The sequence below is a fragment of the Pseudoliparis swirei genome, chromosome 24, assembly GCF_029220125.1.
Source record: "Pseudoliparis swirei isolate HS2019 ecotype Mariana Trench chromosome 24, NWPU_hadal_v1, whole genome shotgun sequence".
Classification (NCBI taxonomy): Eukaryota; Metazoa; Chordata; class Actinopteri; order Perciformes; family Liparidae; genus Pseudoliparis; species Pseudoliparis swirei.
Window position 1 is genome coordinate 8,721,390 of NC_079411.1, and position 13,344 is coordinate 8,734,733.

Below are 13,344 nucleotides of genomic sequence, written 5' to 3' on the forward strand. Positions count from 1 at the left end.
CACCTAGATTCACATGATGCATGTATATGTTCAAATTGTCAAAGCGCCCCCTGCTGGCTACACTGGACTCTCGAATCTACTTCAAACTTCTCATGCTTCATAGAATTCATGGCCTGAGGATATCAACAAGCCTTTTTTCACTCAGAGGCAACGCGCCACCGACTAGCAAAGTAAAATCAGTGTTGTGTGACAAATGGTAAAACGTCCGGCACCCCCGACGTGCGAAGCAGGAATGAGGACCGGTTCATCGCTGCTTGCAGCTTTAATTAGGGTCCTCGCTACGACTTTGTCGTAGAGGAACCTATTGTATTTCTAAGAGTTATTATTATTCTTCACTCCACGGAAACCTCGACTGGCCGCACACCTCAGACCGCAACCAAATGAAATTTCAGACTCATATCCAGACTGGTGAAAAATTTGTGATTTTTTAATTTTCGGATTTGTTTATAAAGAAATGTCTCTAGCGCCCCCTATAGTGTTTTATATCCACGATTTCTTTCGCCAATGACGGATTGACTTGAAATTTGCCATACACGTCCGCTTGGACCTGCTCTACAACATTGCCAATAGCACCCCTAAGCTCCGCCTACTTTTATTTCCCGCCATTTTGAATTTGGTAAAAAACAGTTTTTTTGCACTTTCTTTCTAAACGCTTGTTCCGATTCCTAAAAAAAATTCTGAGGTTCATTATTGGATCAATTTAAAGGAATAATTTTCACAGATTGTTGATAACTTATTGCGTTCAGACGATATAGACCAATGAACATTTGAGGGTTGTGGCCTAATATTCGAAGTCACACAACTTCCAAAATATTAGGCCTATCCTCACCAAATTAATCGCCTATGTCCATATGGCATTCCTTAACCTACCCTGATTTTTTCATAATATTTGAATCTAGGGGGCGCCACAATCAATCCCTCAAAATATGCCGTTTTTCACGTTTTTATGGGTTGTAAAACAGTTAACTCCTAGAGCATGAACCCGATTCATTTCAAACTTGGGCAGTATGGTCTTGAGACCTTTGTCTTGAAAAATCTTTGAAAGATTTCAAATATATTAAAGTATGTGCGTTTGCCGGACCGGCAAGAAATGAAATTCGCCATGAAAATGTACGTTGTTGTTACTCGGCCATACATTATGTTATCTGCTCCATATTTCTCATACATCATGACATACTGACCCTGAAGAGATCCATATCCTAATTTTTAATTATGGTCTTAGCGCCACCTAGTGCCAACAGGAAGTTACATGTTTTCTACTTGTATACGCTTCTCCTCACAGATTATTCAGATCCCTCTCAAAATATACCAGAATAGACCTAAGACCTTAGTGATGCTTCCCTGTCAAGCTCGTAGCGACACGTTGAAGTGCGGCGAATCTCTCCATCGGCAAACTTTGATCCTTCGCCATTCACGAATAAACCGATATAACTCGACTCCACCTCATCAGATCCGTTCTAAACTCCACATGTGTGATGACACTCCAGGCCTGAAGACATGTGCAGTCTAATTTTTTATTTTACTGGTAGCACCACCTACTGGTAACGGGAACAAAAATCGTTTTTACTTTGGCTTCCTTCTCTTAGAAGGTAAATCACATCAACATAAAATGTATTGCACATGAAGGTTAGACTTTGATGATGCCAGAGCACGACGCATTTTATGTTTCGTCTAACACTGTTGCCGTGGCAACCCATTCTTCGCGTCAAACAACTAAGGGGCTTTGGAGGGCTAAACATGCTCGAAACGTAACTAAACTTAGCACACACATTTAAAGTCAAAGATGTAGTTACCTGATATGATTTGAAAGCTTTGAAATGCCAATATGGCTCAATATCGCCCCCATGACTGTATTTTATGTTCAAAAGGCCACATTATTTGCCTCCGATGACCGATTACCTTGAAATTCATTATACATGTCCACTTAGACCTGCTCTAAAAAAAAATTACATTATGACCATAAGCTCCGCCCACTTAGATTTTCCGCCATTTTGAATTTTGTAAAAAACACATTCTTTTCAACTCCTAAACGATGGGTATGATTTATACACAACTTGTTGTGGTTCATTATTGGTTCAAGGCCATCACGATTCTATAAAATATTGTTGATAGCCCATTGCATTTAGAGGATATGGGCCAATTAACACCAAGGGTGTGGCCTAATATGTAAAGACAATTAACCTCGAAATACCTTGGCCTGTCCTCACCAAATTGCTAGCCTATGTCCACAGGATGTCATTTAACCTACCTTAATTTTTTCAGAATATTTGACCATCAGGGGGTGCTACAATACATTTCTCAATATCTGCATTCTTTTATTGTTTTCCTCTCTGAACGAGTAGAACAATGTAACATGCTCGAAACGTAAGTAGACTTAGCACACACATTAACAGTCTAAGATGTGGTTACCCGATATGATTGTAATGGTTCAAAAACACAATTCCTCTCCATAGCGCCCCCTACAAATATTAATTTAAGCAGCCCCAGTGCTACGCTTGACCTACATATATGAAACTTGGTAACCATATGTATAACATGTAGACTGAAACGAAAGTCTCTTGAGACCATGCTCTAAACTGTACCGGAAGTCATTCATTATTATATTGGTTTGATATATTTGTGTTGTGTTTGTGTGACCTCGCACTATAATAATAATACATTTAATTTAAATAGATAATATATACATGTCTCCTTAATATTAATCATTATAGTGAACAGTAAAGACATATTTAATTGAAGTTGTAAGAGCCATTTAGTTTGTTTTTGTTTTGTTCGTTTCCCACCACTAAGGGACTCAGTCAATTAGGACAGATGCCAAGAGCACGATGGCCAGAGATCACTAGACTGGCAGGACCATACACTTTTTGATCATGTGAGGATAGACAATGTGTCACAATTAATATTTTAAATCTTACCTTTTTTGGAACTGACAAATGGGTTTTGTACGGTTGTCTCATGCCATACAGTGGATACAGCAAGTGCTGCACTGTTTGCAAAAAATTATTTCCAGCATCGCTCCATGCAGGAATAAGACGTCTAACTCAGTGACGCTTAACTCCGACGGTCGCAGACGTTCTCGGGCCGCCTAAGCCGGGGTCCGGCCAGCACCCCCGACGTGCGAAGCTGGAACGAGGACCCGTTCATCGCCGCTTGCAGCTTTAATTATCATTATTATACTATATCCACTGCTGCTGTTATTTTTAGTAATCGTAACATTTTCATTGTGCCTACTACTATGAATAATTTCTGTCAAATGCATTGAATTGTCAGGGTCTTGTCACAGGGTGAGGTTCAGGCGCAGAGAAACAGGCTGGACTCAATATGAAAAAACTAAAAACTCTCTTTAATGAGGCAAAACTTTAAAAAATAAAAAAAAGTCCAAAAGGGGGCAGGCAGAAAATCAGGGATCAGGGATCAGGGCAGGCAGGCAGGCAGGGTCAAACAAGCAGGTCCGGAATAAACAGTGCACACGGAAGATGGCACTAAAGACACAGAACTATAGACAACAATCCAAAAGGAGGCAAGGGAAAGACTGACACAATATATAGGGGGCGAAACAGGTGTACGGCATCAGACAGTAACGAGACAAAAGTGGCTGGTGCAGGGAATTAAACCATCAAGGACAGGAGTGGCTGATGGCAGGTGCAGGGAATGAAACAATCAAGACATAGGAGACACAGAACACAGGAGAAACAGAACAGGGTGTTACATGAATGTGTTTATACTAAACACACATGACATCTATTGTTATTCAATCCATCCGGAGAGAGAGATCCACCTCTGTTACTCTCCTCGCGGTTTCTTCCTTTTTGCCCTTTTCTTTGGTGGGAGTTTTTCTTGATCTTATGTGAGGTCCTGGGAAAGGGATGTCGTATGTCTACAAATTGTAAAGCCCTCTGAGGCATATTTGTCATTTTTGATTCTGGGTCATACAAAATAAACTGAATTGAATTTTATAATTTAGTGACCGTTTTAAACTTGAGCAGATGTTTCATGTGCATCACTCCCTTGCTACAGCTGGCTGGTAGCAGTGAGTCGTCCTGGCCGGAAACCCAGAGCTACCACACTGAGGTGGGAGTACCCCATATGAACTATAGTTTTTAACAGGAAGCCAATAAAAATCACTGGGTGGACAAAGTAAATACATGTATTTCACATGTGAAGAAGCGAATAAATACAGCAAAAGCAGTCTTTGTAAACAACATGGTAATAACACTTCTATTTCTATAGGTCTGTGGCTCAGTGGTAGAGCAGGGATCCTCGGCTCCGATAGTCCATGCCGATATGTCCTTGGGCAAGTAACTTAACCCCAAGTTGCTCCCATAGCTGTGCCCATTGTGTGAATAATGTATGCATGCTAGTTAGTCCTGACGGGCAGTTGGCACTTTCAATTCAATTCAGTATATTTTGTATAGCCCAAGATCACAATTTACAAATTTGCCACAAAGAGCTTTACAATCTGTACACATATGATCTCATATCGGATCAGGAAAAAAACCCAAGAAATAGAAAAAATGCTTTCATGGGGAAAAAAGGGAAGAAACCTTCAGAAGAACAACAGAGGAGGATTCCTTTCCCCGGGTGGTCAGAAGCAATAGATGTCATGTGTACAGAAAGAAGCATTACAGAGTTATATAAACACATTCAATGAGCATGACAGAGTGTATGAATAGTTCGTAGTAGGCATGGACTACGATCCAAACCTCCAAAATCCATCAGGCAGATGGAGGTAGAGAGGAGGAGTGGGCGGGGCACATCAGCAGGGCCATGGCATCAGACCCAGCCAGGTCCAATGAGACGTGAAGTCACAAAGACTGAGGGGAGGAAGCAGAGTTAATAATGTGCTTCCTCCCAATGTGCAATGGAGAGATGAAAATTCATCCATAAGTAGAGAGAGAAGAGGAGTTAGGACGGTGCTCAGTGTATTCTTAAACCTCCCCCAGCAGCCTATAGCAGCATACAGGCTGGACCAGGGCAAACCTGATTCAGCCCTAACTCTAAGCACTATTAAAGAGAAAAGTCTTAAGTCTACTCTCAAATGAGGTGACTGTGTCTGCCTCCCGGACTGAAGGTTCCATAAAAGGAGCTTGATAACTGAAAGCTCCGGCTCCCATCCTACTTTTTAAGACCTAGGAACCACACGTAGCCCTGCATTTATTGAGCGCAGCTCCCTAGTGGGGCAAAATGGCACTGCAAGCTCATTAAGCTATGATGGAGCATCACCAATCAATCAGGTTAGAAGAATTTTAAATGTGATTCTTGATTTTACAGGGAGCCAGTGCAGAGCAGCTAATACAGGGGTAATGTGATCTCTTTTCTTAGTTTTTGTGAGTAGCTAAACTGCAGCATTCTGGATTAACTGGAGGGAAGTTTATGGAGTGTTTCCTGATAATATTGCCCAAAGGAAGCATTTATAAGGTAAATATAATTGGTCCAGTTACAGAACCTTGTGAAACTCCGTGATTAATTGTGGTGGTCATCGAGGCTTCATCGTTTATGTATACACATTGAGATCGATCTGACAAATAGGGTTTAAACCAACTTAGTGCGGAAATGCCAATCGACTGATCCAGTCTCTGAAATGGGTTGTCATGATCAATGGTGTCTGCAACGGTTTCTTCCGTTACCCCGTGAGTCTCGGATCGTACAGAGGCAGCAACACTAATTGTTATGGTTCACATGTAAACCTTAACAGCTGTATGGTGACAGTACAGAGATGAGTCCTTTATTTGATGCAATTAGGAGGTAATTCGTCATTTTAACCATATATGTAACCTCTGGGAGATTTCTCTTGACCAAATGAGTTTCATTGAGCTGTTTAAAACATTAACAGTCAATAGAACAACGTACTGTAACATACCTGCATTCATGACAAAGGACAACATAGTACAGTCATGTTGTGTGGGCAACAGCGCATGTTCTGTCTAGAAAGAGGGCATCACATTAGCGTTAGCTAGCTATATTAGACACATTATTTACTGGCAATAAAACACATAACAAAACTAACAGTTAACTTAATGAAAATGTGGCGAATATAATCTAAGAAAATTATTATCCAAACAAATAAAGCCAGATCAACTTGTATGTACTTCTAATTAATACACTATATTGTCCAGACATTCACACTACCTATTATTCAGCACAGGTACACATCTACAACAGCAGGTGGCAACGTTTTCCCATTTAGCGGGATTCAACTAAAACCTTTTCAACTGTTACATATACAACTTGAGATAAAAAGGGCTTAAACCAGTTTAGTGCAGTCCCTTTCATGCCAATTGACTGTTCTAGTCTTTGTAATAGGATTTCATGGTGTCAAATGCAGCAATAAGGTCTAACAAGATGAGTATAGAGACAAGTCTTTTATCTGATGCAATTATAAAGTCATTAGTAATCTTCCTAAAATTGTGTTATAATACACTCAAAAACCTTCTAAACTACTCATTAGAAGTAGTTTAATGGGAAAAGAGCCATCTAAATATATACCAGGCTGTACAGCGGTTTCTATTTGAGGATAGATTGGTACCGGTTGAGGGCAGGAGATTTCACTGAAGAAGTTCATGAAGTCACTACAACTGAGGTCATAGGAATACAAGGAGATACTACTACTACTGAGGTCTATAGGAATACACATCTCCACAGCATTCATTTGAGGGTTATACCATGACGCAAACTTCCTTTGTTTTAGAATCTTCTTCAGAGGTGCTATTGAACAATGCATTATAAATGATTAATTAAGTGTTTAATCATACTTAACTAATGCTAAATATCGTGTAGTTATTAGAACAAGCCAGAACAAGGTCAAGGGTGTGCTTAAGTGAGTAAGTGGGTTTCTGTACTCCGACAGAAGCCAATTAAATCTTATAATTTATTTTAAAACCTATCTGTAAAATGACCCAAAATAAGTAAAAGCACAGTTAATACAGAAGTAAAAAACATACAGTACATTTTATGAAAGTTTAAGATAAAAAATACATTACAGTACATTGTTTAGAATTCCGTCAACAGATGGTATCTGGTTCATTGTCTTTTACATTACATTACATGTCATTTAGCAGACGCTTTTATCCAAAGCGACTTACAATAAGTGCATTTCAACCTAGAGTACAAACTAAGAACAACAAGAATACAGGAAGTAACATTTCCTCAACATAGTCGAACTACAAAAGTACCATAAGTAAGTGCTATTTAAGTGCCACTGAAGTGCAAATCTGTGTTTTAATCCAGATATAGTCGGAAAAGGTGTGTTTTCAGTCTCCGACGGAAGATGTAGAGACTTTCTGCTGTCCTGATGTCAGTGGGGAGCTCATTCCACCACTGAGGAGCCAGGACAGCAAACAGTCTGGATTTGAGTGATTAGCTCGAGGTGCAGGAGTCACAAGTCGATTGGCTGTTGCCGGCGGAGCGACGTGCGGGGTGTACGGTGTGACCATATCCCGGATGTAGACGGGGCCCGATCCGTTCAGAGCACGGTACGCCAGAACCAGTGTTTTGAAGCGGATGCGAGCAGCCACCGGTAACCAGTGAAGAGATCGGAGGAGCGGAGTGGTGTGGGTGAATTTCGGGAGACTGAAGACCAGTCGAGCTGCTGCATTCTGGATGAGCTGCAGAGGTCGGATGGCCTTAGCAGGTAGACCAGCTAGGAGGGAGTTGCAGTAGTCGAGGCGTGAAATGACCAGAGCCTGGATCAGAACCTGCGCCGCCTTCTGAGTAAGAAGAGGCTGTATTCTCCTGATGTTGTGCAGCATGTACCTACAGGAACGCGTCGTCGCAGTGATGTTGGCCGTCAGGGAGAGTAGACTGTCGAGTGTCACCCCGAGGTTTCTGGCAGTCAGGGTAGGGGCCAACACAGAGCTGTTGAAGGTGGTAGTCAGGTCATGGGTGGGGGAGCCTTTCCCTGGAAGGAATAGTAGCTCGGTCTTGTCAGGGTTGATTTTCAGATGGTGAGCAGACATCCACTGAGAGATGTCAGTCAGACAGGCAGAGATTCGCGCCGCCACCTGTGTTTCGGACGGTGGAAACGAGAAGATCAGCTGGGTGTCATCGGCATAGCTATGGTAGGAGAAGCCATGCGAACGAATGACAGAGCCGAGAGAATTTGTGTACAGAGAGAAGAGGAGGGACCCAGGACGGAGCCTTGAGGAACCCCAGTAGTGAGAGGACAAGGATCAGACACAGATCCTCTCCAAGTTACCCGGTAGGTGCGGTCTTTAAGGTAGGAAGAGAAAGAGCGAGTGCAGTGCCTGAGATCCCCAGGTCCTGAAGAGAAGAGATAAGGATCTGGTGGTTCACGGTGTCAAATGCTGCAGAAAGGTCGAGAAGGATAAGGACAGAGGAGAGAGGCTGCTCTAGCAGTGTGAAGCTGCTCAGAGACAGCAAGGAGGCCAGTCTCTGTTGAGTGGCCGGCCTTGAATCCAGACTGGTGAGAGTCAAGAAGGTTGTTACTGTGGAGATAGGAGGACACTTGGCTCAAGATAGCTCGCTCCAGAGTTTTGGAGAGAAAAGGAAGAAGAGAGACCGGTCTGTAGTTGCTGACTTCAGACGGGTCGAGCGTGGGTTTATTCAGGAGAGGGTTGACTCTCGCCTCCTTCAGAGAGTTGGGGAAACAACCAGTTGAGAGTGAGCTGTTAATAAGATGGGTGAGAAAGGACAGAAGATCAGGAGCAATAGCCTGGAGAATGGGAGACGGGACGGGGTCTAGGGCGCAGGTGGTCGGTCGAGCGGAGGTCACCAAGCTAAGAACTTGATTGGGAGACAGGGGGGTGAAAGAGGAAAGAGAGGGGGATGAAGAAGTTAGTGTTGGTGAGGTGATAGAATATGGTTTAGTAAAGGAGGAGCGTATGTCGTCTATCTTGTTTGTAAAGTAGTCGACAAAGTGGCTCGGCAAAAGGGTGGAAGGAGGAGGGGGACGGGGGATCAAGGAGGTTGGAAAAGATAGAGAAGAGTTTTTTGGGGTTAGAGAAGGAAGACTGAATTTTGGTCAGGTAGAACGAGCTTTTGGCTGCAGAGATAGAGGTAGAGAATGAGGAGAGGAGAGATTGATAGAAGAGCAAGTCTTCCGCTTGATTCGATTTGCGCCATTTTCTTTCCGCCGCTCGCAGGGTGGCTCTCTCGGCGCGCACCGAGTCCGACAACCACGGAGCCGGAGAGGATTTCCGAACCGGTCGTGTCTTAAAAGGACAAAGAGAATCAAGAGATGAAGACAGGGAAGAGAGGAGAGTGTCTGCGGCAGAGTTAGGATGCATGAGTGAGAAGCAGTCAGTTGAGGGGAGAGCAGATAGGACAGAGGAGGCCAGAGAGGAGGGGCAGAGGGTGCGAATGTTGCGGCGTACAGGTGCAGAGTCTGTAGATATGGGTGGGTTGTCAGTACCAGAGAGCGAGAGAGAGTAAGAGATGAAGAAGTGGTCAGAGACATGGAGAGGAGTTACAGTGAGGTTAGAGGTAGAGCAGTTTCTTGTGAAAATGTAGTCAAGGTGGTTGCCGGCTTTGTGAGTGGGAGGGGAGGGACTGAGTGAGAGGTTAAAGGAAGACAGTAAGAGTAAGAGATCACATGACTTCTCTGTCTGGATGTTAAAGTCACCCAGAAGGATGAGCGGGGGCCGTGTTCGAGAAGTTCGATGGGAGGACGTCTAGCTCTTCCAAGAAATCTCCCAAAGAACCAGGGGGACGGTAGAGAACAACAATGTGAAGTTGAACCGGATGAGTAACGGTCACAGCATGAAACTCAAAAGTCAGTGGGATAAAGAGTGGAAGCGGGTAGGGAGCGAAACACCATGTGGGTGAGATGAGTAAACCTGTACCTCCACCCCGACCAGAGGGTCTGGGTGTGTGGCTGAAGGAGAAGGCCGAGGAGAGAGCAGCCGGGGTAGACGTGTTCTCTGCTGTGATCCAGGTCTCAGTGAGAGCCAGGAAGTCAAGCGACTGCTCCACAGCAAAGCCAGAGATGAAGTCAGCCTTGGGTTGGCTGTCTTCTGTTCTATTCAACAGCAGTACATTTTAAGATGTTTTAAAAAGCAGATATTTGGATCCCAAACATGTATTTTATGTCACTTTTGTTTGTTTTTAATTTTTTTTTCTCAGTCTGAAGCCCAGGAGCTCACTTTAGTCAATATGTCTAAATTTGGAGGAGGTATTGGAGCTCCCAGTAAAGAGGAGAGGCTGATGGAAGCAGCAGCCATCCATGTGAGACTGGGACAGATTCAACGATACTGTGAATTAATGGTGGAGCTGGGACAGGTATGCAGTGACCGTGTGTTTATGCAAGTGTGAGTATCTGTGCATTAATTTCTCTCAAGAAAGCCCCATACTAGTGAGACTCGATTAGTTAATTGTATTGGCTCTGATCCTGTTAGCGACTCGGACCATTTTGATATTTAACAACATGTTCTTTAATCACTGTCTGTTTCCACATTAGTCTCTTTTATCTTTTTGTACCATGTCAAATGCAAATTTGTTGGACTAAGAAAAAATCCTCACCCAAGCAAAGGATTCCAGCACTTGTAACTGATATGTCCTTCCATTTTGTCTCTGCCTTTAACAAATGCCTTGGAAGAACCTGGAAGTGGAAACTTTAGGTGAAATAAGCAATGGGAGGGCTTCTGACAGAGTGGATAATTAAAGCAGAGGCAGACAGGCATGCAGCAGCTGCAGAGATTGGATCCAGGGATAGATTTGACTGGCATTTGGGCATCATCAAGCTATTTTGAAAAACTAGTCAAGTTTTTCGCTTGAAGTGTTTTTGCCACAATGTTGATTCTATTTATATCGTGAAAAAACTAAATGGAATAGAGAAAATTATTATTTTGCTAATGTTACTTGAGCTAATGCAGAGTTATCTCTTGCCAGTGGGAGAAAGCATTATCTGTGGCACCAGGAGTCTCCATGAAGTACTGGAAGAAACTCATGCAGAGGTAATCCATGTTGAGGTTTATTGTTTTAGAGTTTACATCAAACAACAAAAAGGCCCATTGCAAGTGTTTTTCAGTGTGAGCTGTTAGAATGATTGCTAATAATGTTTGCTTAATAGGTTGTGGTCTGTTTTAGTGTCTGTAACATGGCGTAGTGCCACAATACAAATGCAGAGGGGCCAAAATAAGAGCAACACTTTTATAGTATCAATGCAATCCAATGCAATAATTGTGCAAACATACTGCACTTCCATCAACTCTTCATGTCTGTCAGACACATGTTGATTCAACATAAGGATTTATGAGTTTGCAAAAAGAGTTTCCAGTAACTCGGTAAATAAATTTCACCTAAATCGGTTAATGTTCATTAAGATAAAACGTTCCCCCAAACACTGTTTTAATAAATAACTTTTACAGTAACAGAGGTATTGTATGGCAAAGAAAACTATGCATGTATATATAGACAATTTAGATAATGAATGATAATATATAAATAGATGTAAAACTAATGTCCACATGAACAATTATTTGTCACAGCAGTGTTCGTTAAATGGATAGTTTGGATGTCTTGGGGGTTGTATGAGCTACTTATAGATAGTCGGTGTATTACTATCAACAGTAGACTGCGGTCAGCATGCCCCCAGCTTGAAGAGACAGACTGGAGTACCACCGTGGAAGCTAAGCAATGTACTTGTGTACATGGGGTCAGCAGCAACCCGTATTATAGCCACCTAAAAGAAAGGCACTGCTAAAAAAATCTAGGAAAAAAAAGAGATATGTGTAAGTATAGGCTAGAGAATATAACTGAAAATGAAACAACTAAATTCTTGTTACAAATAGAGTCTGGTGGCTTTGAAGACAGCATAGATACATTTCAGTTACATTCCCCATCAGAAAAGGGCTGTAATAAAAACATTTGCTGAATAAAGCATACGTGTATTTTTGCATTTTTAGATGAGCTTTTAAAGGGGCTAAAATATGTTATGTTGCTAGCCCCTTCCACAACAGTACTGTGCTCCCGGGCTGGTACAACTTTCTTCTTCTCCAAACTGGGGGAGTGACGACCGCATCAAGGTAATACACTGGATAAGTAGCTCATACAATTCCACTTCAAAACCTCTGTTCCTTTCAGGAAACAAGCTGATTAATGTTGTCATCTTAATTTGACACATTTTAATATAAATACAAAGAAACTTATAAAACGTTATGTGTTGCACTTTACTTATGCTAATTTGAATATGCTCATGTCACAGGAGAGCTGACCAACTGATGGCTGAGGATAATGATGACGCTATCCCATACTGCGTCGCCACAGGAGACATAAGAAAACTTGTAACTTTCTTCACCGGCCGTGGACAACTGCTAGAGTCCTTAATAATAGCACAGGTACAGAGAGATGGATGACAGAAAAAGTAGTTTTCTTAGGGCTGAATGATAAATGGTAGATGTTGAGTAAATGGTTTACAGGTGGGGTGGATAAATAAGTAATGGGAGACAAAGACAGAGAGGTAAGGAAATACTTGAAAAGTCATTTTGATGACTGTAAAAATATTTGAAGAGAAATGATAAAAGACAATAACTAATAATGTTCTTTATTTTTAGGGAGCATGTGAAGGCAACATTTGTCCACCTGAAAGCTCCCCAGTTAACCACACAACTAATGATGTGGATAACAGACTACAATACCAGAGGTAATGCAAACACACACTTACACCTACATACTCATGCATCAACAATAGGAAAAGGCCTGTTCACTTCAAGCCAATTACCATTTTTACGATATAGATGTAATCAGTTATTTGCCATAATATTATGCGAGATCAGCAATTTGTTATTTTTTAGCAGGCTAGTATTGCATTTCGCCAGATTTTACAAACAAAGACATACTCGTTGTGCCTTCTCTTGCCATCCATTTTTCATTTTAAACAGGAAGGTCACAAATAATAATCTGAGTACTATGTCCGTTGAGTAATTCTTTACTAAGTAGGGGCCCTGATTTAGAAATTCAATTTAATTTCAATTCAGTTTATTTGTATAGTACATTTTCACAAATTTGTCTCAAGAGTGCTTTATAAACTGTACATATAGACAGGGGTGCACATAACTTTCTCAGTGAGTTACTCAGGTGGTGAGTACTGGGAGATGGTGTTTGGTACTCACTCCATATGGAAAGGGCAGAGAATTATGTGTCAGGGCAGGCAGGCAGGGTCGAAACCGGCAGGATCAGGAATACGCACTAGTAACACGAACGACAGGACTACAGGAAAAAGACAACAATCCAGCAAGAGACAATGGGAAAGAGTGGCACAATATATAGCGGGGGAAACAGGTGTACGACATGGAAACAGGTGTAAGACATGAGACAGTAACGAGACGAGAGTGGCTGAGGGCAGGTGCAGGGAATGAAACAATCAAGGAGACAGGAGAGGCTGAGGGC

At 42.1% G+C, this 13,344-nt stretch overlaps 1 protein-coding gene across 8 annotated transcripts in view; it reads left to right on the forward strand.

Moving 5' to 3' along the window:
- Positions 1-13,344, forward strand: part of wdr17 (WD repeat domain 17) — a 58,446-nt gene that overhangs the window by 33,239 nt on the left and 11,863 nt on the right. For all 8 annotated transcript variants that reach the window (XR_008830841.1, XR_008830843.1, XR_008830844.1 and 5 more), the window contains exons 19-22: positions 10,081-10,236; positions 10,846-10,910; positions 12,161-12,293; positions 12,510-12,598. Coding sequence is in view for 4 of the 8 variants with exons in the window: in XM_056408512.1 (XP_056264487.1) it covers positions 10,081-10,236; positions 10,846-10,910; positions 12,161-12,293; positions 12,510-12,598 (443 nt within the window). In the remaining 4 variants the exon portion in view is untranslated. The remainder of the gene's footprint in view (positions 1-10,080; positions 10,237-10,845; positions 10,911-12,160; positions 12,294-12,509; positions 12,599-13,344) is intronic.